The sequence below is a fragment of the Centruroides sculpturatus genome, unplaced genomic scaffold, assembly GCF_000671375.1.
Source record: "Centruroides sculpturatus isolate CEXI.00-Female unplaced genomic scaffold, Cexi_2.0 scaffold464, whole genome shotgun sequence".
In the NCBI taxonomy this organism is placed as follows: domain Eukaryota; kingdom Metazoa; phylum Arthropoda; class Arachnida; order Scorpiones; family Buthidae; genus Centruroides; species Centruroides sculpturatus.
The window spans coordinates 24159-47930 of record NW_019384627.1 but is presented as its reverse complement, the minus strand read 5'-3'; the positions used below and the strand labels follow the sequence as shown (position 1 = coordinate 47930).

General features: G+C 26.0%; 1 protein-coding gene across 8 annotated transcripts in view; it reads left to right on the top strand.

Moving 5' to 3' along the window:
• The first annotated feature begins 234 nt into the window (after positions 1-234).
• LOC111625637 (MAGUK p55 subfamily member 6-like) overlaps positions 235-23772 on the top strand; it is a 46806-nt gene continuing 23268 nt past the window's right edge. Inside the window, exons 1-2 of one of the 8 annotated variants that reach the window (XM_023368844.1) lie at positions 235-305; positions 10493-10660. In XM_023368844.1, the coding sequence (XP_023224612.1) occupies positions 10630-10660 (31 nt within the window). In that variant the 5' untranslated portion in view covers positions 235-305; positions 10493-10629. Of the gene's footprint in view, positions 306-3171; positions 3307-7563; positions 7827-10492; positions 10661-13924; positions 13943-19725; positions 20586-23772 lie in introns of those variants that run through there. The other 7 variants (XM_023368847.1, XM_023368842.1, XM_023368845.1 and 4 more) reach the window with 7 other exon arrangements.

Sequence of the window (23772 nt, the reverse complement as noted above, 5' to 3'; positions counted from 1 at the left end):
AATCGAAAGTTTAATAAACGTCTTTTACTTTATATGTATTATTACTGCTAACAGAAATTATATTTGGGAATTTTAGTATAATTTACGTAACTGTACCAAAAACATTATAAATATTTACATCTTTAATCTTTTTACATTCCATTCGAGTGTCCGTATGGCAACACTGAAACGTTATTGACATAGCAGAGACATCTAGTAACAATTGCCGTAATCGTAATTTGAAAAGTGTTTGTTGTTATAACGTGATCGGTAGCGTAACTGCGAACAGTCAGTTGACTATGGAAAAAAACTAACCATTTTACAAGGTAAGTTAACATTAGATACACGTTAGACGCGGCCTATATTTATTTACGGTTAATATATCCTTAATACTTATAAAAAAATACAACGTGCTTGATTAGGCTTATGTAGTTTTGATGTTATGTGTTACGAATGTGGTAAAATTTGTATAATTTAAATGTTAAGAGCGAAGTTATGGAAGAATTAACGTAGAGATCGATCCACTTTAAAGGTTATACGGCAAGAATGGATTGCGTGCTTGTGGTTTGGCTTGCTTGTTTGACCTGTTGCACTAGTCTGATTTGTAAGGGCTGAACTTGTTTAATTACTTTTGTCGTTAATAACCGTTTGAATTTAAAAATTGTATAAATATATCTTCTTCACAGTTAACATAACAAACCTTCCAGAAAAAAGTGATTTAATATATATTTAATACATTATAAATTACAGTTGTTTTGAAGTATTTTTACATAATATTTAAAGATAGGATGTGGTTTTAAACAACTTCCTTTAATTTATAATAACATTGTAAACAAATGAAGTTTCATTGACAGTTAAGGTCAAAATAATTGAAGTTAGTAGATTATAAGAAAGTGTATTGAGAGGTATAATGCTTGTTATTATATTTATATACTAAATAGTTGCGAAGATCCGTTCGGTTTTTTTCAAGCGTTATGATCAATTATAATTGCTTTTGCTTTGTTACGTGGAAGGCCGTTCGGTAAATTATAAGATGCGTAATAAGTGCGTAATGTGTGTGATGGAAAATAATTGTGGTTAGTGTAAAATATTCTATTGTATATTTCGAGATAATATATAAGTATTCTATAAATGAAAAAGATCGGTTAGAATATTTATAATTCATTTTAAGAACATGTTCTTGAATGGTTTCAAAAGAAAATATTCTATTAGTTATGGTTTTAAACACTGGATTCTAAGATTAAAAGATGAATAAGGTAATAAAGCAATGTTTACTATAATTAAAATGATTAAAAATTTTTAAAAAAGTGTAAAGTACAGTTTATAAAATGTTCCAAAATAATAAAAGGAATAATTTATAAAATTATCATTTTTTTACATTATTTAACTTTAACTTTAACTGGAATAAAATAAACTGGCTATGTTCAAAAGACTTAAATTACACCTAAATAAGTTAAGAATGTGTTTAAATGTTATGGAATGTCAGTCTAACAAACCTCTGACCTGAGAAATGTCAGATTGATGCACTTCTGACCTTTGGATTTCTTTTCATTCTAATAAAAGAACAGAAAATAAATCTTTTTAAATAAAAATATAAGTGAACTTATGATTTTGCACAGAGATAAATAAATATTTTAATATAATGAATACATCCTACTTTATAATTTTTTCTCATTGATCAATGCAGTAATATATATAATACATTACATTACCTTTATATATACGTATATATTATTTTTAATGATTGAAGATTGAAAAACAATGGTTTTATTTTATTGTAGTATTTTTGAAACTACAGATCATTTCAATTATAACTGACATAAATGGCTTTAGTATAATAAAAGTTGAATACACAATCCATTACAAAATAACATAAATTCATAAATGGAATTTGATTCTATTCTCTCAGTTATATTATTTTCCTTTAAAAGAGATTGTGTATTATATATGAAAGATTAGTTATAATTTATTATATGTTAGTAGTGACTTTGGTTAATGGGAAAACTTGAATTAAACAGAATATTAATTGGGAACAGGAAAAATATTTCGCTATTTAAATTTAACACATGCTCTGTAAATTACACAACTGACAACACGAACACGCTTCCCAAAATCCAACCTTTGGGTCCACGTCCCGGGAAGTGGTAACATCATTCGACCGATCGTCGAATGATGGACAAAGAGGCTCTTGTGCCAAGATTGTTTTTCATTTAGACCTTTAATGCCAGGAATTGTTGTTAAAATGATCCACAATGCCACTCGTGTCTACTTTTTCATGTTGTTTATAGAATTCTGTCTAGGAAGGAAATCATAGTAAATAGAAAAAATGAGCGAGATAAAAATTACGTAATATACTGAGTAATCAGTTAAAACACTATCGCAACAATTCTATAATGTATTAAGTAATTTGCATCGAATAGATTGGATTAATGGGATAAGACAATGCACAATGTAAGCGTCTGCCAAAAGGGGTGTTTCCCGAATGGACTTCTATGAGAAACTGACTTCCATTTAACTGTCGTAATTATTAGGTGCAGTCCATGATGCGAGGAGAAAAAATATAATAAAATCTTACAAATACAAAACATTTGGTATTAACACATTCTATACACAGAATATGTATAGTAGTATGGTAGTATAAGAAGCTGCCTTAAAAATGTTTATTTTCTTTCTCTTTTTTCTCAGATGTTGTTTATATGGAGATTTTAGCTCTATAGGCTCTTTCTCCGACTAGACATGTACTTATGATCGCTATGCGACCGATTAGCCAGCCGTATCCGAACGGCCTATACGCGCGCGCGGGAAATAGTGCCTTCCGGGAGGACTTTTATGAGGAACTGGCCTCCTATTCAGTCGTTATTGGCAAGGAGAAAACCCGGAAAACTCCAAGCAGCCAGCCTGTCCGATCGTGGCGCGAACCCACGACGAACTTCCCAGTGCTTAGGGTCCGGTCACCACCGCTATGAGCGGAAAATGTTTATTTAACCGAACGTATGATCTATAACCGAGTTTAGATTACAATAATCGAAAGTTTAATAAACGTCTTTTACTTTATATGTATTATTACTGCTAACAGAAATTATATTTGGGAATTTTAGTATAATTTACGTAACTGTACCAAAAACATTATAAATATTTACATCTTTAATCTTTTTACATTCCATTCGAGTGTCCGTATGGCAACACTGAAACGTTATTGACATAGCAGAGACATCTAGTAACAATTGCCGTAATCGTAATTTGAAAAGTGTTTGTTGTTATAACGTGATCGGTAGCGTAACTGCGAACAGTCAGTTGACTATGGAAAAAAACTAACCATTTTACAAGGTAAGTTAACATTAGATACACGTTAGACGCGGCCTATATTTATTTACGGTTAATATATCCTTAATACTTATAAAAAAATACAACGTGCTTGATTAGGCTTATGTAGTTTTGATGTTATGTCTTACGAATGTGGTAAAATTTGTATAATTTAAATGTTAAGAGCGAAGTTATGGAAGAATTAACGTAGAGATCGATCCACTTTAAAGGTTATACGGCAAGAATGGATTGCGTGCTTGTGGTTTGGCTTGCTTGTTTGACCTGTTGCACTAGTCTGATTTGTAAGGGCTGAACTTGTTTAATTACTTTTGTCGTTAATAACCGTTTGAATTTAAAAATTGTATAAATATATCTTCTTCACAGTTAACATAACAAACCTTCCAGAAAAAAGTGATTTAATATATATTTAATACATTATAAATTACAGTTGTTTTGAAGTATTTTTACATAATATTTAAAGATAGGATGTGGTTTTAAACAACTTCCTTTAATTTATAATAACATTGTAAACAAATGAAGTTTCATTGACAGTTAAGGTCAAAATAATTGAAGTTAGTAGATTATAAGAAAGTGTATTGAGAGGTATAACGCTTGCTATTTTATTTATATACTAAATAGTTGCGAAGATCCGTTCGGTTTTTTTCAAGCGTTATGATCAATTATAATTGCTTTTGCTTTGTTACGTGGAAGGCCGTTCGGTAAATTATAAGATGCGTAATAAGTGCGTAATGTGTGTGATGGAAAATAATTGTGGTTAGTGTAAAATATTCTATTGTATATTTCGAGATAATATATAAGTATTCTATAAATGAAAAAGATCGGTTAGAATATTTATAATTCATTTTAAAAACATGTTCTTGAATGGTTTCAAAAGAAAATATTCTATTAGTTATGGTTTTAAACACTGGATTCTAAGATTAAAAGATGAATAAGGTAATAAAGCAATGTTTACTATAATTAAAATGATTAAAAATTTTTAAAAAAAAGTGTAAAGTACAGTTTATAAAATGTTCCAAAATAATAAAAAGATAATTTATAAAATTATCATTTTTTTTACATTATTTATCTTTAACTTTAACTGGAATAAAATAAACTGGCTATGTTCAAAAGACTTAAATTACACCTAAATAAGTTAAGAATGTGTTTAAATGTTATGGAATGTCAGACTAACAAACCTCTGACCTGAGAAATGTCAGATTGATGCACTTCTGACCTTTGGACTTCTTTTCATTCTAATAAAAGAACGGAAAATAAATTTTTTAAAATAAAAATATAAGTGAACTTATGATTTTGCACAGAAATAAATTAATATTTTAATATAATGAATAGATCCTACTTTACAATTTTCTCTCATTGATCAATGCAGTAATATATATAATATAGTACATTACATTTATATATACGTATATATTATTTTTAATGATTGAAGATTGAAAAACAATGGTTTTATTTTATTGTAGTATTTTTGAAACTACAGATCATTTCAATTATAACTGACATAAATGGCTTTAGTATAATAAAAGTTGAATACACAATCCATTACAAAATAACATAAATTCATAAATGAAATTTGATTCTATTCTCTCAGTTATATTATTTTCCTTTAAAAGAGATTGTGTATTATATATGAAAGATTAGTTATAATTTATTATATGTTAGTAGTGACTTTGGTTAATGGGAAAACTTGAATTAAACAGAATATTAATTGGGAACAGGAAAAATATTTCGATATTTAAATTTAACACCATTTTTTCACTTGTTGTTAATTCCTTTTATAAATTCTATATTAACCTACATTTATGTATAAAATACAATTTAAAAAGATGTTTATTTGTAACTTATTTAAACATTAAAACAAATTTTTTTTTGACATTTTAATATTAAATATAAATATCTTTTATGTAATTTATAAAATATTTCAAATATAAATTAGTTAAAACTGTTAAATAATAAACAATTTTTGTTTGTGGTTTAATAGGAAATTGTATACGCTTGCTTTGTATTACAAAATTTATATATTAAAAATATGTTATTGATGAATTGAAAACTATTATCATGAAATTGTTTCATAAATATATTTGATTCTAAACTAAGCAAATTAAAAAAAAATACACTATTTTATATAGTTTATATAATTTTTTGAAATAAAACTACTATTTTTTTTTTAAATAAAAGTGTCTCCATTATCTGTTTACAGGAATCAAAATAAAACAGCAATAAATCATTCAAAATTATTTTTTCATATATTTAAAACAAACTATAGTCTTTAGAATTATATTATTTTACATGTTATATGATGTTTATAGGTAACTATTCTTTGTACTTTGAATGTACAGATCTAATTTCAAATATAATGTACAGTATATTATTATTATTCTGTATTGATATCTACAATATTATATATGTATATACACTTTAAATTAATCAGCTAATTAATTAATTAAAGCTAACATTTGAATTGTTTAAATTAGTAATTACAGAAGAAAAATACTAATTTTTTTCTTAAGATATTATTAGAACAATAGTTTGTTTTGAAAATTTGATAGTATTTTACAATTTTTTAAATCTGAAAAACATTCTAATCTTTGTATATGATTCAATTAAAAAATAATAATTAATGAAAAAATGTATAATTGTCTTTACGAGATATTGTTGGTATATATTATTAAAATAAATGTAAGGTTTTATCATTTCCAAAGTGATAATGAATGTAAAAAATCTATTTTTTCATTTAATTATTAAGTCTTCAGAATGTAGATTACATATTCACATCAGAATTGCAGTTAATAGTAGTCAAATAAGCATAATGATTTGTTCTAAATTAGCAGCATATGGTTGAGGTGATTTACAACTGACACTCTGGTTTTTTTCCCCCTTCTCCTCTTTCAAAGTACCTATTAAAATGCATTTTATCTAATGAATACATTTGATACTTGTATTTAAAATTTATATAAATTAAAACTATTTAATGTTTTTTAACACAGTTTCAGCATTTATTTTATTTTAGTTTTTCATCTATATTGCAGTTTAAATTTTTAAATTGTGTATCACTCTAGAGGATGTGGATTTGAATCTGGTTGGCTCAAATTTTTATAGGTCAGTTTATCCTAATAAATTAAGCTCCATCTCTCACCATTTGGGTGCTTTCAAAATGAGTATAAAAAGAACCTTTTAGTGTCCATGGGGTAAAAGTGAGGGTATAACTATACTGACTGTAATATGGTAGCTTTAGCAAATTATGGGATGGCTTTAAGGAGGGTCTGTGGGTTATTTTTGAAATACAATATATAATACTATTAAATAATATAATTTAAAAAATACAAAAATATTTGAAAATTAAATACGAAAAATTTTTCATTTATATTTTTTAGATAAATATATAAACAGAATTTTATCATTCAGCACTGTGGACGGGATGGCTTAGCCACCCCTGATCCCTCCTCCAGCTAGGAACTTGGGTGAAATGGATTAAAATTAAAAATAAGGACTTGTTTATTGTTCAAAATATATCTTTAAATGCTTATAATCTTTTGTAAGCATTGAAACAGTATAGAAATGATTAAATTATTAAAAAATTGATAAGTTTTATTTGATTTATTTTCTTAATTAAGAATAGCCAACAGTATAAAAGTTCTTGAATAATTTGAGTACTTTAGCTTACACAAAATGTAAATCTAATGAACAAAATTTTCTTAGATTAGATTTACCATATTACAATTATTATAAATTTAAATTTCCTTCTGATTTTATATATCTACTTCACTATATAAATATTGTTCTCACAATGATAATCTAAATGTAATAGCAATAATTACTAGTAAACACATTGAAGTAATCAAGACCACACCTAACCATTCAACCTGTACAACCAATGGCTTTTTAGTATCTTACATAACTGAGATTCAAAATGTATTTGATTCATAAGAATGCAATAAATGATCCAAAGTAATATTTCTCTTAATAAGAATTTAACATTTTTTTACTCAAAAATGAAATTATTTATTGATAAAAATTCAATTTATGGTCAGTTTTAGTATAATGAAGACTGTTTTTTTTAGCATGAAATCTATTTACTTTAGGCAGATTCTATGACATTGATATTGTTTGATAAGTAATCGTATATATTTTAATAATTGTTGCATACATTTTTATTAATAAAATTTCAAAATTTTCATAACAATATCGATCGACAGGAGGCGCCACAAGTTTATTCTTGACAATTACATTGGATGAACATAAAACACAGAAAGTTCAATTTCGCGATGCGTCACAATACCCACATCATTAAACCACTTCTATGACAGATTTAAACGATTAATTTATTTAATTGCATTAAATCACTGTCTTACTGTTTTTCAATGAGCCAATGTCGTTTTCTCTCGGAATTATTTCTGGCATGAGGCCAGATGATTAAACGTCACGAAGTTTCCGCATATTTTTCCAATATTCACGAAAGACAGGTATATTGCAGGTAAAGACTCGGGTATCTTTTACACGAGAAGAATCCATTTTAAGTGCCGAAGGTATGACAGTATGATGCTTATTATTTATTTTCCACTTAAAATAAGTAAACAAATGAGGCTTCTAGCGCGTTATTTAAATGGCACAGTATGTAAGTTTGTTTACTTTGATTGTATTTCTGTATTTAACGTTTCATTATACTAAATTGATTTTTTTTAATATCATTACTACTAAATTAATGTTTAATATATCGAGTAAGCATTTTACATTATACACTCTTATTAAAGATACTTCCATTTCTTTAAACTGAAGTTGCGTTTTAAGAAATAAGCCATTAGAAAAGAATCTAAACTTTAAATTGAGTCTGGTTTATTATAAAAAAGTAAATAAATAAGACTAGAACAGTTTTAAAGTAGTAATAATTCTAAATATTGATTTTAATAAAATCTAATTTAAAAAATAGGTTGTGTTTGTACTGTACAGGAATTTTACTTTCGTTTGGTGAATTGTTTGAGCGCCTTTTACGTTATTGAATAGGTATAATGGACATAGTTTATATTAATAAATTCCGCTTTACTGGCTTTTCCACTTGGTTTGACAATAATACTTTCCGCATCAAATTGGGCGTATTTCGCCGTTATTTGCTTCTACAGTTTGACCTTGATTTGTTTATGCCACAATTATATTGTTTATAAACTCGTTTTTATTTTTCTACAGTAACTTTTTGTAAGAAAATAATAATAATACAGCTACTTCATTACATGATATTGTATGAATTAAAATATATGCTATTTTGAATAAAGGCTGAATTTTTATCCTTTAAGGTATAATTAATTGTACAATAATAATAATAGTAATAAAGATTTATCTAATTAGAAAATTTTTGAAATTTTATTGCTATTTTTATTGCCTCCCTATATCTAAATCGTTAATTATTAAGGCTAAAAAGAATAATTTGATTTATGCTCCGACGTGTAATCAATTAAATTATTATTGATTTGTGTTTATATAATATAAATGATCGATCGTATTTTATAGAAAAAAAAAAAAACACTTTTGTTGTCAGTTTTAACGCTCTTTCAGCAATTTAGTTTCTATTTACGACATTTCTAAGTATGGCAATTTGTTCTGCTTGTGTAATGAATTGCATTATTTTGATTAATTAGAAAGCTTTTCAAATGTTTGTGTTCTCTTCCTGTACTGCAACGTTTTAATGTATTCTAGCAAATTCTTGGAAAATCAGTACTTGAACATTTAGGGGAAAAAAATGTCTGATTGTAATCTGAGATTCCAACGCGTACTGTATCTTGAATACACTCTTGTACCTCTCTGTTATTTTTTGGGGGATAGGAAATATAGCTAGGAGGAGGAAGAGATAGCGAAGGAGGTTCATTTATCAGTTTAGATTGACCTTATCCTGAATTTGATTAAGTTAGTTGGAAATAGCCTGTAGTATAGTATGAGTTCCATTTATTACTTTAGAATACTAACGGAAAGAAAAATTAATGAATTTCTTTTTTTAAAAAAACGTTTTGTATACAAAAATTTAAATGGTTTGTTTGCAGGCACTATAAAAAATGTTTAAGTCTATCGCTAAAAATAAAAGTCTCTCTATAATCTAAGTCTTATCAAATGTTTCGAATAACTTGAAAAAATATTCTAGTTATTAAAAATATACTGTTTAGCGCTTTTTTTCCGAAGCTAATTAACTGAATAGATGTTACACATGATAAAATTCTCATTGACATTTAAAGTAAAAGACTATTTTTGGTCAGATACTATTTCTGACCAAAAATAGTCCTCTAGGGTGCTTAAGTTTTTTATGGTTTGTCGAGTCAGCGTTTGTCTTATTAAGTATTTATTTTTTGAGCATCTAAATTACACAAACCAATAATAAAATACTAAATTGTTTATTATATTTCTTCCATTATGTTTTGTTGTCACGATTTTATAGACAAATAATTTAATGAAAAATATTTTTAGTACCTTTTTTTAGTCTCATTTCAATAATATATTATTGCTTTACTTAATATTTTGTGTGATTTAATAAATAATTTAGAGTTATTGCATTTTATTTCTGTATTGAAAAAATAAATCAGTACGATGATGTTTAATACAAATTGTAATTGTAAGATAATATATTTAAAAACGTATTATTATATTTATCCTATGAAGTTAGGTATAACTTAGATATAATAAAACAAGACCAGTTTCATTTTGTGACATGACTTACCTTATAAATATTAATCTTAGGTTCTGATGTTATTCACATCAGAGAACTTAATGATAAGAATGCAAGCAATATAAGAATTCACCCAGAGGACTAAAGAAATCACTAACATTCCATTTACATTTTTTATACAAAGTACAGTTCATTGTTTAGGGAAATAGAGGATGCTCTGAACCGAGTCTTGAACAGGTCAATAGGCCCGATTGTTTGAAAGTAATATGACTATTGTGATTTGTATTATATTATTCAAAATACAGTATATTTCTTTTTAAAATATAAACGTACAAACATTCGTCTTTTTAGGTTAAATTATCTATTGTTGCGATTATTATTATTACTAGTGTTTAGATGTAAACAGTGTATAATACTCATTTTTAATCTCATAAAATTCGCGATGTTTTAAATTAAAATGCAGACTTTTCGTGTATTGTATGCAGTGATTTTAATTTAAGTTTTTGTTAATGTTTAAAATATAAAACGGAGGACATTTATTTGCAGTGATTGTTTCGTCCTCCTGAGAATCTATTCGGCTACTTCCGTTTCGACATGTCATTGTGAACAGGATGTCAATATAGCGTAGTATTGTGTTTTGCAGGTGTGACGTCATAGTTGTTTGACTATAAATTGAGTGCCTAATGCCAACAGCCAGTGGTGACACGGGCCTTGGTAAGTTAACAACTTGTATATTAGTTCTTACTTTATTAAAGGTTAATGATCTTGAAACAGCGAGGACAAAAATTAATATTCTAATAAATTCGTAATATACTATTATAATAAATAATTAACAGAAGTATAATTTATTTTAATATATAATTTTGATTATTTTACAGTGTATATGATCTTAATATTTACCTTATTGTTTACATCCATTATTAATTTGATGATGATTGTTATTATGCTGATTTTCGCAACGTTGGGAAATATTAAACTTCAATAATATTATTAAACAAATAACGTTATGGAATATGTAAATATATATATTCGGAATTATTTCCCATAATAATAATGTTTTAAAATGCTTTAATTTCTGTGAATAACAGTGTCCTCTAAAACAGTAGAATATAAACCCAGTATTGAGAATAATGAGTTGAATATTTTTCACAATATATCATATCCTATTATGGAGAAAATATTCCAATCTATTTATTGAGTTATGTTATGAGAAATTTAATAAACTCGTCAAAATTAATCCTCATTTTCTCTCATATCGCTCAAAGTTTTTTTTGCTTTAGTAGTTTTGATGAATAAAATATAAGAGTATAATATATAAAATGTTTAAGTTGAGTAATAAAATGCCATAAAAATTAAAGGCAAATGAATAATCTGGAAAAAAAGCAAGCGAAAATCATACATAAATAAAATCTGTGCTAAATTTAACACAGATTTTATTTATGTAAGGGTTTCACTTATGGGAATACAGTAATAATGTTTAACAGGTGTTAAATATTTTGTGTCATATTTGACTAAATAATATATATATATATTACTAATAATTTAGTGCGTATATTTAATGATAATTGTACCAGAAAATTTAAATTAAGATGATTAATTGGGTAGATTTGTATAAAATTTTACATTTTCAATTTATCAAATATGCTATATATTTGTTGATTGTTTCATTATAAGTAGCAAAACCGATTAAAAACTTTGTCGAAAAGCAATGCAACAAGTATTTTAAAAGTATTTTGTTTAATTTTATTAATTTCTTATCGGTATTTGCTGATTATTTTTGTCTTATTTGGGGAATAATCTCAAGTACGGTAAGATTTTACTCATGCAATTTAAACCGAACAAATCTCAAAACAAATTAATGATAGTAGTAATCATGATTTTTTTTTATCATATATAATTGATGAATTAAAATTATATTGAAGCATAACGATAATTACTAAATTTTTATGCTGCTTACTCTGAAGATTTTAATTCTTCAGTTGTGTATATGAAACACTGAGTAAATTTTATACATAAAGAAATAGTAGAGGAAGTTCATTCAGTAACAATAATAACAACAGTATAACCACAGACAGAACAACTAACATCACATTCATTGACAAATAAAACAAAATTACATACATCACAGACATAATCACAATATGCAAAATACATACACTAAAAAATTAGTAAATACTAAGAAATCGACCACGAAATAAAATTCTGTAGAGAATTGATAACGTACTTATGTTTGATATTGATAATGTACTTACGTAATGGATAACGTACAATAGTCCTTTCTTGCACAAGTGTTGTACAACACGTACTAAAGTCTACAAATGTACTGTACAACACGTGCATTACACTGTAGAAAGCTGCCACATTACACGTGTCACAGAAAATTCTTAAACACTTAAATACGAACAGCACGTAAACATAAATAATAGCTTGCTTGGATCAAGACAATTACAAAACAAACTATACCTGTGCTGGCATAGAATTAGGCAAGGTAAATTAGGATACACTTCAACCCTCTCATAATAATAATAATAATGTAAAATTAAACAGTAATCTTTTTACTTTCCCNGTTGACATTATAAACAAATGATTTTATTTATTTTTTTCCAGATATGTTTCACACTTATTCTTCTTGGAATTTATTTAAGTAATTATATTATTTTTGAAGGTATAATGAATTTTACAGAAAGTCCTGTTATAAAAAGATGTCCAATAATTCTATGGAATTCAATGAATAAATATGCTTTATTTTATTTTCTATATGGAAATGTTCTTACAGGCATAATTAACTTAACTATTCAAACAATATATTTATCAAGAACAACTTCTTTAATAATTATTATAGGATATATAATAATAATATCAATATCTACTGTTGTTTTACATATGTATTCCACTAAGTTCAAAAATAAGATTAAATAACATTTTAAAATTATTTTTTATAACAAAATACATTACATGTATATAATCCAGTTATGTGATATTATTTATTGAAATTCATATAAAATGTATGTGCTTTTGATATTAAAAATGAAAGGATTTATTTACAAAAATGTGCTTTTTGAATATTTTCGATCTTGTTATGTAATTTCAAAGCAGGACCAAGCGGCAAATTGAGTCCCGTTAGAATGTCATTCCGTTTTAATAATAATAAAGATCTGCCATCTATTTCCTAATAGAAAAGTCATCTAATTATATCATTAAAATAAAACGAATTTTTACCAGATGTAATTCCTTTTGTTTAATTCAAATTAATTTACCCTCGATAAAACTGCATCAGGATATAAATAATAAATCACATAAAGTTAGTAATTTTGATGATTTATAAGTCGTGTTAACCGAGATTTTTAAGCGATTCACTTGGTTGGAAACGTTAGATAATGAAGAAAGATTTAATAAACCGAAAATATTCAGCTGTTGTTTATTTATTACGGATCAGTAAACAGTTGTAAGAGATACCCGATCGAATTCAAATTACATATTCGGGTCAAACTTGGTCTATGAACCTTTTAAACTTGTAAAGCACAACTGTTAACGTGTCCGTCCGTTTCCTATATATTGTTAACAATAAATAGGAAACGGATCTGTTTTAAGACAAAAAAAATTCGAATTTTCTTATGTAATCAATCGATAATAGTAGGATGTAATTAGAGTAAATGAAAAGGTATTTATTGGAAAAATAATATAAAAAAAATATGAAATCCGAAGTATTTTATTGTTTATATTATTCGAAAAAGTACGATATTTTTTACTTCAGTTTGATAATTAGTTTATTTTTAACTGCGAATTGATCTTATATAATAAAGCTAAATAACAGTTTTAAAAAAAAGTTGTACAGTACATCTTTTATAAATAGATTTAATAGAGCTGATTTATTAGTTATTAGTATAAAAATCAATAAATTTAAATGTTAACAAACGAAAAATAGCATAAGCGCTTCCTTCTTTAATTAAAATCGAATTATATGACTGTTTGCAGCCAGTGGTGACACGGGCCTTGGTAAGTTAACAACTTGTATATTAGTTCTTACTTTATTAAAGGTTAATGATCTTGAAACAGCGAGGACAAAAATTAATATTCTAATAAATTCGTAATATACTATTATAATAAATAATTAACAGAAGTATAATTTATTTTAATATATAATTTTGATTATTTTACAGTGTATATGATCTTAATATTTACCTTATTGTTTACATCCATTATTAATTTGATGATGATTGTTATTATGCTGATTTTCGCAACGTTGGGAAATATTAAACTTCAATAATATTATTAAACAAATAACGTTATGGAATATGTAAATATATATATTCGGAATTATTTCCCATAATAATAATGTTTTAAAATGCTTTAATTTCTGTGAATAACAGTGTCCTCTAAAACAGTAGAATATAAACCCAGTATTGAGAATAATGAGTTGAATATTTTTCACAATATATCATATCCTATTATGGAGAAAATATTCCAATCTATTTATTGAGTTATGTTATGAGAAATTTAATAAACTCGTCAAAATTAATCCTCATTTTCTCTCATATCGCTCAAAGTTTTTTTTGCTTTAGTAGTTTTGATGAATAAAATATAAGAGTATAATANTGTGTATGTCTCTTGAAAATAAATACGTCAGTTCTCGAGCTCATAAGGATCTGGCCAGTCTGGATCGTCTCCAGTGTAATGAGACGCTCTTGTTTTTTTTTTTGTTTATCGTTCGGTTTCAAGTGTGAAGAGAAGGTATTGTCCGTTCAAGTGATTGACTAGATTGCATGGTCTGCTGGTGCAAAGTGTGAATTCGACTTATTGTTCTATAGTTTGTTTGTGGATTTTAAAGTTTTTTGTATAATATGCTGTAATAAAATCTTACTACTTTTATATAAGTCTGTCTTTTTTCTGAATTAGATTTATTTTTCTTTTCAAGGAAACGTACTCCGGTTGTAATCCTATCCATTATTTGAACTTATTGAGACGTTTTATTATTGCTGTAAATATTTGAGTTGAACGAAAGAATTTTTCTAATGCATTAAATAATACAGTAATAAAACTAATATTGTATTCTTATCTAATTCTTTACACATTGGATGTTTTTAAATTCCTTTTTTCCTTAATATTTTTATATTTTACAGTATTGAGACAAACAAAATTATTTTAAATATATAAATATCTTATCTGTGATATTGAATTTAGATTATTAATGAAGATTGATTACATGAATGGCCTGCTGATTTCAAACTTATGATTGAGTCTCTCGAGTTTCTAAATCAGTGTTTCTCAACCTCTAACGAACCGTCGCCCCTTTCGACGTAGTATCGCCCCCTTCACTACAAAATTCCGATGCCGAGGGACAAGGCTAACGCCAAATTCGTACTGCATTGAATAGAATAGTGACTAGTATAATATTATTCGTTTAATTATTGTACGATATATATATACTAAAGATATGTAAATTAAAACGTAAACAAAATAAATTTCGAAATAACTTGCTAAAAAGAATTTAATCAAAATTATAATTACATTATTCATCTAATGATATATTCGTGAGCTTACAGGTTTTAGTTTCATAATACATTGAAAGAGGCGTTACTCTGTTAACAAGACAGGAAATGACCTCATCTTTTGTTGTTTTCTAAATTCTTGTTTTCGTTTAATTTGAATCTCAGTGCACCCTTTTAAGATATATTTGATAACAGATCTCAGTATAAAATATTTTTAAAATGTCACAGATATTGTATTTTTGACTTATTCTTTCTTATATTTTATATACGGGCCTTTAAATAGGATATAAAATAGTCATTATACAGAAGAAAAAGCGTTAATGATAATTAGACCTATTTCCTTATTTGAGATAAGAATGCGTTACAAAACTATAACTTGACCCATTTACTAAATAATAATTTATGATAATTAATAAATTTTTATGCCTTACTTAATTACAATGCGATATTTTACCTGAACTAATTCTGTCAAATAATTTTCTGGGAAAACGTGCAATAATTTCGAATTGATAACTCATCAGTAACAGGTAATTCGCTATAACATATTTCTTTATTAACCTGTTCCGACTTTTTCGTTTAATATTTACTCAGTGGCAAGTACAGAGTAGGTACTGTACAGTACATACATTCGGAAAAATAATGGAAATTGAGCCAATTGATTTTCAACGGTGCTCTTAATGTCAGCTTAACTGCCAATAAGATAAAATAAAAGCAGCAGGATCTGAAGAGTTGGACGAAAAGTTGGGTCCACATCTATCCGCATTCTATCGAAGTAAGTTATATCTAACCACCAGTGTAATAAAGATACACTTTCTTATACAGATTTAGAAAAATTCTTTACGAATCACTTTTCTCAATCAATCAGTCGTTTTCATGAATATTTATATTCTGTTGCGTATACGTGTCTAAATATAGATTCTAATATATAGATAACAGCTTAGTTTATTTATTAAAAAAAATGAAGTTTTACTCAATCGAAAATAAATGATTTCTCCAATATTTTATATTAAAATCTATTTTTATAGCATCTCTTTTCATTTCAGTTCTTTGATGAAAGCGTATTTTATTTTATGTATACGATTAATATTAAAATACTCCAGTTTTTATTAGTATAAAACTTCAAATAATTTTATTGTGAAGAACGAAACTGGAAAATAAAATCTGTAATTAATCCACAGAGACGACGACAATAAATTATTTTATTGACAGCAACTGTGGTAATTTTGCATTAAATTTTCAGTATGAATCATTCTATAAATAAGTAAGATAAATAAATAAAATATTTCTTCAGATATAATGTTACAGCTGTGTAATGATATAAATGATTTATCTGTAACAATTGGAACAGACAAATAAGTAATTTACAGTAATAATATACATCTAAAATTATATGATGATAAATGAACTCCAGAATGATAACTTTGTATAATTCAAATCAACATGTTTTATATTAACAATAATGTATCAGTTTATTAATTTGAAGAGTTTTTTTTGAAGCATGCGATTATTATTATTAATTAATAATAATAATTCCAATAAAGGATAAATTTTATATCATTTGGGTAAAGAAAGATTTATATTAATTTATTTAATTAAAAATTGAAGAGTTAGAAGGAAAATATAAACTAAATATATACTTTTACTTTTAAATTTTTTAGTTTTTCCATTTATTTTTAGATTTTTAAAATCAATTTTTCCTTCTAAATGTTTAATCAACTCTTGTTTTATTAAAATTTCAAATATTAAATTCATATAAAAATTTGTATAATATGCTGTAATAAAATCTTACTACTTTTATATAAGTCTGTCTTTTTTCTGAATTAGATTTATTTTTCTTTTCAAGGAAACGTACTCCGGTTGTAATCCTATCCATTATTTGAACTTATTGAGACGTTTTATTATTGCTGTAAATATTTGAGTTGAACGAAAGAATTTTTCTAATGCATTAAATAATACAGTAATAAAACTAATATTGTATTCTTATCTAATTCTTTACACATTGGATGTTTTTAAATTCCTTTTTTCCTTAATATTTTTATATTTTACAGTATTGAGACAAACAAAATTATTTTAAATATATAAATATCTTATCTGTGATATTGAATTTAGATTATTAATGAAGATTGATTACATGAATGGCCTGCTGATTTCAAACTTATGATTGAGTCTCTCGAGTTTCTAAATCAGTGTTTCTCAACCTCTAACGAACCGTCGCCCCTTTCGACGTAGTATCGCCCCCTTCACTACAAAATTCCGATGCCGAGGGACAAGGCTAACGCCAAATTCGTACTGCATTGAATAGAATAGTGACTAGTATAATATTATTCGTTTAATTATTGTACGATATAACGAATAAATTATCTAATTATTCTTAATATAATGTTTTACTATATAGCCCAGAAAATTGTTTTTCGCCCCCAAAATATAAATTGTTGCTAATCGCCCCCTGAACATGGAAAAACGCCCACATGGGAGCGATATCGCCCCCGTTGAGAAACACTGTTCTAAATGAATTTTTTTTAACTTGCCCTGTTGTATTTTTTTTTACTATTAAATTCCAGGCATTTCCCATAGTAATAATCAGGCCCTATTAAAGGGAAGGCCAGAGGAGACATTTGGTTCTGCCTCACATTTACCTGACTACAAAAACATTTATTGTGAATTATTCATTCCATTGTATTTCTTGTGTATTAAGGGGAAAAAAACTGTATTGTTTCATATTTTATTTTTAAAAAATACAATTTTTGAACATTGTTCTAGTTTTTTTTAATATACTGGGGGCTTCAAAAACATAAGTGGCTAGAACTCTGAAGAGCTATTATTATTTATTATTAATGAATTTCAATTTAGTGTGTAATAATTACCTGAGAATAATTTCGATAAGAATTCGTTTATATTGTAACTAAATTAAATGAGATAGATCTAAATTAACTTCACTGGATATAGTACAGTAAAATGTTTTCAAGTAATTATAAGTGTATAAGAACTAGTTTTTAATTAAAATTTTTATTTTTAGTTACTAATTAAAAATCTATTATTAGTTAAACAATATAATCTATTAATGAATTCTCTTACATAGAGATTATCTAGATTTTAAAATAAGCATAGTTACAATATACTATATATGCAATGACATCTATACATAAATGTATATTAATTTTTATTAATTTCTTAAATTTCTATGTAATTATTTTTCTTTATTTTGTTAAATGAATCATTAAAATCGTTGTTTTTAATATTTTATAGTGTCATCACAATATGTAGTTTATCTTAGTGTCTTTTTTTTAAATAGTACAAAAAAATCTAAGATACACAATAATTTATTTTAAAATCACATAAGTTTTCCTTTGAAATCAAAATTGGTAATTGTTTCCATCAAATTGAAGGAAAAAGTATATATATAAAATCAAAGATAATTCAGTAAATCAATGAAACATTACATTATCCCGAAACAAAAATTTTAATTAAATATTTATTTTAAAAATATATTTAATTTTCAATAAAATCACTTATGGTTATTAAAAAATATGGGAATGGTTAATTATTAAAGTATAAAGTATTCAATGACTTGTAATAAGTTTTATTCGTGGCTTTAATGTTTTTTTTATCAGCATTTTTTCCCTTCCATTGTATTAATTTTAGACACAGAAACGTTATTGTTATTTTATTTTAGAAAACAGTACTCAAGTGATCATATTTACTTCACGAAAATTAAAAATAGTTGATAATTACACGAGACTAAAGAGTAATATTTATCATTTAATAATCGTTACTTGCATAATGTAATTTGGAAATCAAGTTTTATTACCTTCAAACTGGATTGGGCAACGTTATAATTGTAAAAGAAAAGAAATATAATTATATTCTTTGCTTTAAAAATGGTTATTCGTGTGCAATATGCGATATTACGAATATTGATGTTTAATAGGTACTGTACTTTATATTGAACCTATATTTCGACTTATAAATTATTATTATTTATTGAATAGGAGATTATAAATTGGAATTTAGTATTCACTATTAATTAATGTATTAGAAATTATAAATGTTTCTTAGTCATTTCGAAAGTATGTCACTCGGCAGTTATTGTAAACATAAAAATTTCAAATGACTTTTTAATGTTTTTATTCCTGGATGAAATAAAATCTTAAAAAGTTATCTGGTGTTTTTGATATTCGAAAAATTTGGTATTTTCCTGCAGGCAACAGCTTGTTTTTTTATACACGTAAACGTATACGTTTTGACCTATGTTAATATATTTTTTTTAATAAAATCTATGATTTCGTGGAATTGATTAACCTAACCGAATCTCATTTTTGACGTTTTCTTTCATGCATAACTATCATAAAACCTGGATATAAAGCTAATATACCGTAAATAATTGTTTAAAAAAACGATAAAAATTCCCCGAACTAACTGTTCGGCTTATTTATCAAACACCCCATCAGTTTTTCCGTACGTTTTTTTAGCGGTTTTAAAATGAAAACCCAGCAGGTATAACATACAATACATATTGTACTGTACGTGTTCGTAGATGACGATGGCATTATTTAGTAACACTTGCATATTTTATTCGTTTATTGGCGTTGTGTTGCATGCGAGATCGGTCAAAACTTCCTACCACCCCTAGTAACGATTTGGCCCAGGCCAAGTGAGTAGCTTCGGGGTAGGGACCTAACTGGCGCACGCACCTCAGGTCAGTCGCGTCGTAACAAAGACTGACGTATAGGTTGTGTATGTCTCTTGAAAATAAATACGTCAGTTCTCGAGCTCATAAGGATCTGGCCAGTCTGGATCGTCTCCAGTGTAATGAGACGCTCTTGTTTTTTTTTTTTGTTTATCGTTCGGTTTCAAGTGTGAAGAGAAGGTATTGTCCGTTCAAGTGATTGACTAGATTGCATGGTCTGCTGGTGCAAAGTGTGAATTCGACTTATTGTTCTATAGTTTGTTTGTGGATTTTAAAGTTTATTGTTCGGTGACAGTCGACGAGAGATATCTGTGTGTTAGCAATTCGTATTCCGGTTAGGGTGGGGTTGTTAAAACGGCGTGGGTCGTCATGGTGATCTGTGGTAGTAATCGGCAGCAGAGAGACGAAGAAAATAGACGCTTGTTGAAAAGTATGGAGATACTGGATCAACAGAGACAAGGGAGTAAGTAAAGCGATCATATAAGACTGTTTATTTCGCTTAATATATAACATTTATTCTAAAAGTGGACTTTGTGTACCCTTTGGCTTCCCTTTAAATGTATTGAGGTTGACATAAATTGTCTTAAGAATTTTAAAATTGAATATATGATTGATGTGTAGATTTTTTAAACTGTTATATATATATATATATATATAGTTATTTGTTTTTGTTTAAGTAACATTTGAATATAATTAGTTTAGTTAACAACTGAATTAAGTTAAAGAATTATCAATTAAAAAATATTGTAAGTTGTTTTTGTTACTAATTTCAAATTAAATTATTTTTTAATTCAAATTTGAGTATATTTATGGCATTTCTGTAATCTTATAATTTCATTATTCTGCTTTATTTCTAAAAATTTCTTTTTAGTCTATCCACTAGTTTTTCCAAAGCTAAAATAATTACCGACTTAACTTTTGAAAGTTATGAGTACTGTGTACTCTTCTGTAGATTGAGGTGGTAATAATTACATTACAGTATCATTAACATTACTTTCTACATCTTTAAATACCATTAAATGGACTTTCTTCAAGAATATTACAGTAAATTTTTGAAAAAAAATGTAAAAATATGAAAATTAATCAAGAATGTGTACTTGATATGTTTTTAGAATAATTTGAAAATGTTGACTACTTAGAAAACAAAAGAAAATTTAAATTTTTTTAAACTTTTAGCTGTTAAAAGATGTCATCTTCAAACAAAAATTTTAATTTTTTGGTTTGATAACAAATTCTGAAATAAAATTATGCTGTTTTTCTATTTCAGAATTTCATAAACTGATTCTCTTGTAACATCTAAACTTTAGTCTAAAAGTTTTTTGAGAGAGAATTTCTAAAAATAAAATTAAGTATGTATATAAAGAAGGAAAGTATTGATATCTCAAAGTTATTTCAGTATTAATAGATAAGATATATACATAATTAAAAGTATATCAGTTATTTTAACTTTTGAATCATTCTCATTTTCATATTTTAGTGCCTTTCATTACCTTCATGCTTCTTTTATTGCATAAATGAAACTATTCCAAGAAATTTGAATAGTTTATTTATCTTCAATCTAAGTTTCAGTTATTACTTCAATAACCAAATGAGTTATGTAATGAAAATAAAAGAATTTAATTAACATATATATTAATATTAGTAGAACTATCAATGCAATGATTTAGATTATTTACTTAATTACTTCAGTCATAATATTATAAATATTAAAAATAATAACTGAAAAAATGCAATTTATTGTGTTAATCAAATTTAATTTGAATATGTAAAATTTGAATTTAAAACAAAAAATTAATTAATGTAGATATTAGTTTGGTTATTATTTTCACTTTTTATTTTTATCATAGATCTGGTTTTCACCTCTCAAAAGATAGTTCTAAAAATAAAAACATAAAGAAACTGTTTATGGTAGAGGTTCAGAGGTTCCCTTAAATAAGTTTTTACATTTCATTACATTTTCAAATGAAAATAAATAACTTATGGTATGAAATTATTTGTAAAAAGTTTTAAACTAAAGGCAGTCAGTTATGATTTATATAATAATTATTTTAATTTTTTCATACTTACACAGAGTTATACGTAATAATGATTATGGAGACTCTTATAACAAACTGTTTTCATTATCAGTTTATTTGAGTTTATTTTTTATCAGGTTGAAGTATAAGCCATTTTTTGCATTTAAAAATGTAAAATTAAACTATATATATATATATATAGAAAAAAAATTGATATTTTACTGTTGATTAAATGAGGAAAGGAAAAAAATTCTTAATGGCAGAGGGTAAAATCTGCAATAAAAAAAAAACTAAGTTTTGGAAGCCACAATAATTTAGTAGCAAAATAATGAATAAGTTAAATCTGTGAATTTGTTCAGTATGTTTTTTAAAGAATAGAAAGAATTAAATGCACAAAGAACATTTTTAACATATAACAATGTTGGGAATATCTTATAAACATACTGAAGCATATCTTCAGTATTCAGTAATTAAAAAGTTTGCTAGTTTATTGTTGCAGTTCAGTTATCTCATTTCAGTTTTTTAAGTTATTGATTTAAATAACAATTTAACTATTATATATTATATTGTAACTTTTTTTTGCATTGTTCACGTTTTTGAATGGAATTTGTTTGTTCATATTATCATCAAAAATTCGATAACCGATTTTGTGATAGTTTTTCTTTTTTCTTGGTTAAATGTATGAATAATTAAAATATTTACTTTGATTTTAGCTAAAATAGAACAGGAAAGTACATAAATTTTTAAGAATAAATAACCATGCAAAGATAAACTTAATAGTAAGACAAAAATATTGAAGATATATTTCCTTAAATGTCATCTATTTTATGAACAGTGTGTAAACATTGGTTTTTATATATTTATCAGATTAAATATTTGAATCATTAGAGAAAATAATTTTGTTATAAATATTTTATTATATAAGGATTCTTATAGTAAAACAAAAATTAAATCAGAAAACATGAGCTAATTAAGGAGAATATCAATAAAATATTTGAATATATCTGTTCGAATAATGCACATTCTGCTTTAACAGTAATTAACATTTTGACTTATACTTATTTCTATAAATATTACATTAATCTGTTAATCTACAATGTGAAGCATTTGCTGATGAGTGAATAAAGAACTTTTGTTCAAATTGATGAAACTTTGTTGAGGGGACATGACAGTAAGAAGGGAGATATTTGTTAGAATAAAATGCATGGGCGTAGCCAGAGTTTTGTTATGGGGGCCTAGTAGAGAGGCCAACCTGACACAAAATTGAATTATTTCAAATTATTGTTCATTAAAATGAAAATTCCATAAGAATCAACATTAACTTAACACACACAAAGTATGAAACTTCCTTTAATCATGATATTGAGCAGAGGGAGCCGTTGACTTTTTTTTTCTTCTTCTTTTTTATTTTAGGATTCAGAATTTTCAGCTTCAATGTTTTATTTTTTTTCGTAAATCAGTTCAACAGTTTTTCAGCTGTGATTTTTCTGGTGTGGACACCAGATGGGGGCCGTGCCCACCCAGGCCCCCCTCGCTACGCCCATGATAAAATGCTAAAACTAATAATGGAGAAATATTATTAATTAAGATAAGGACTATTAACTAAATGGTTTGTTTGGTCTACAAAAGTATAAA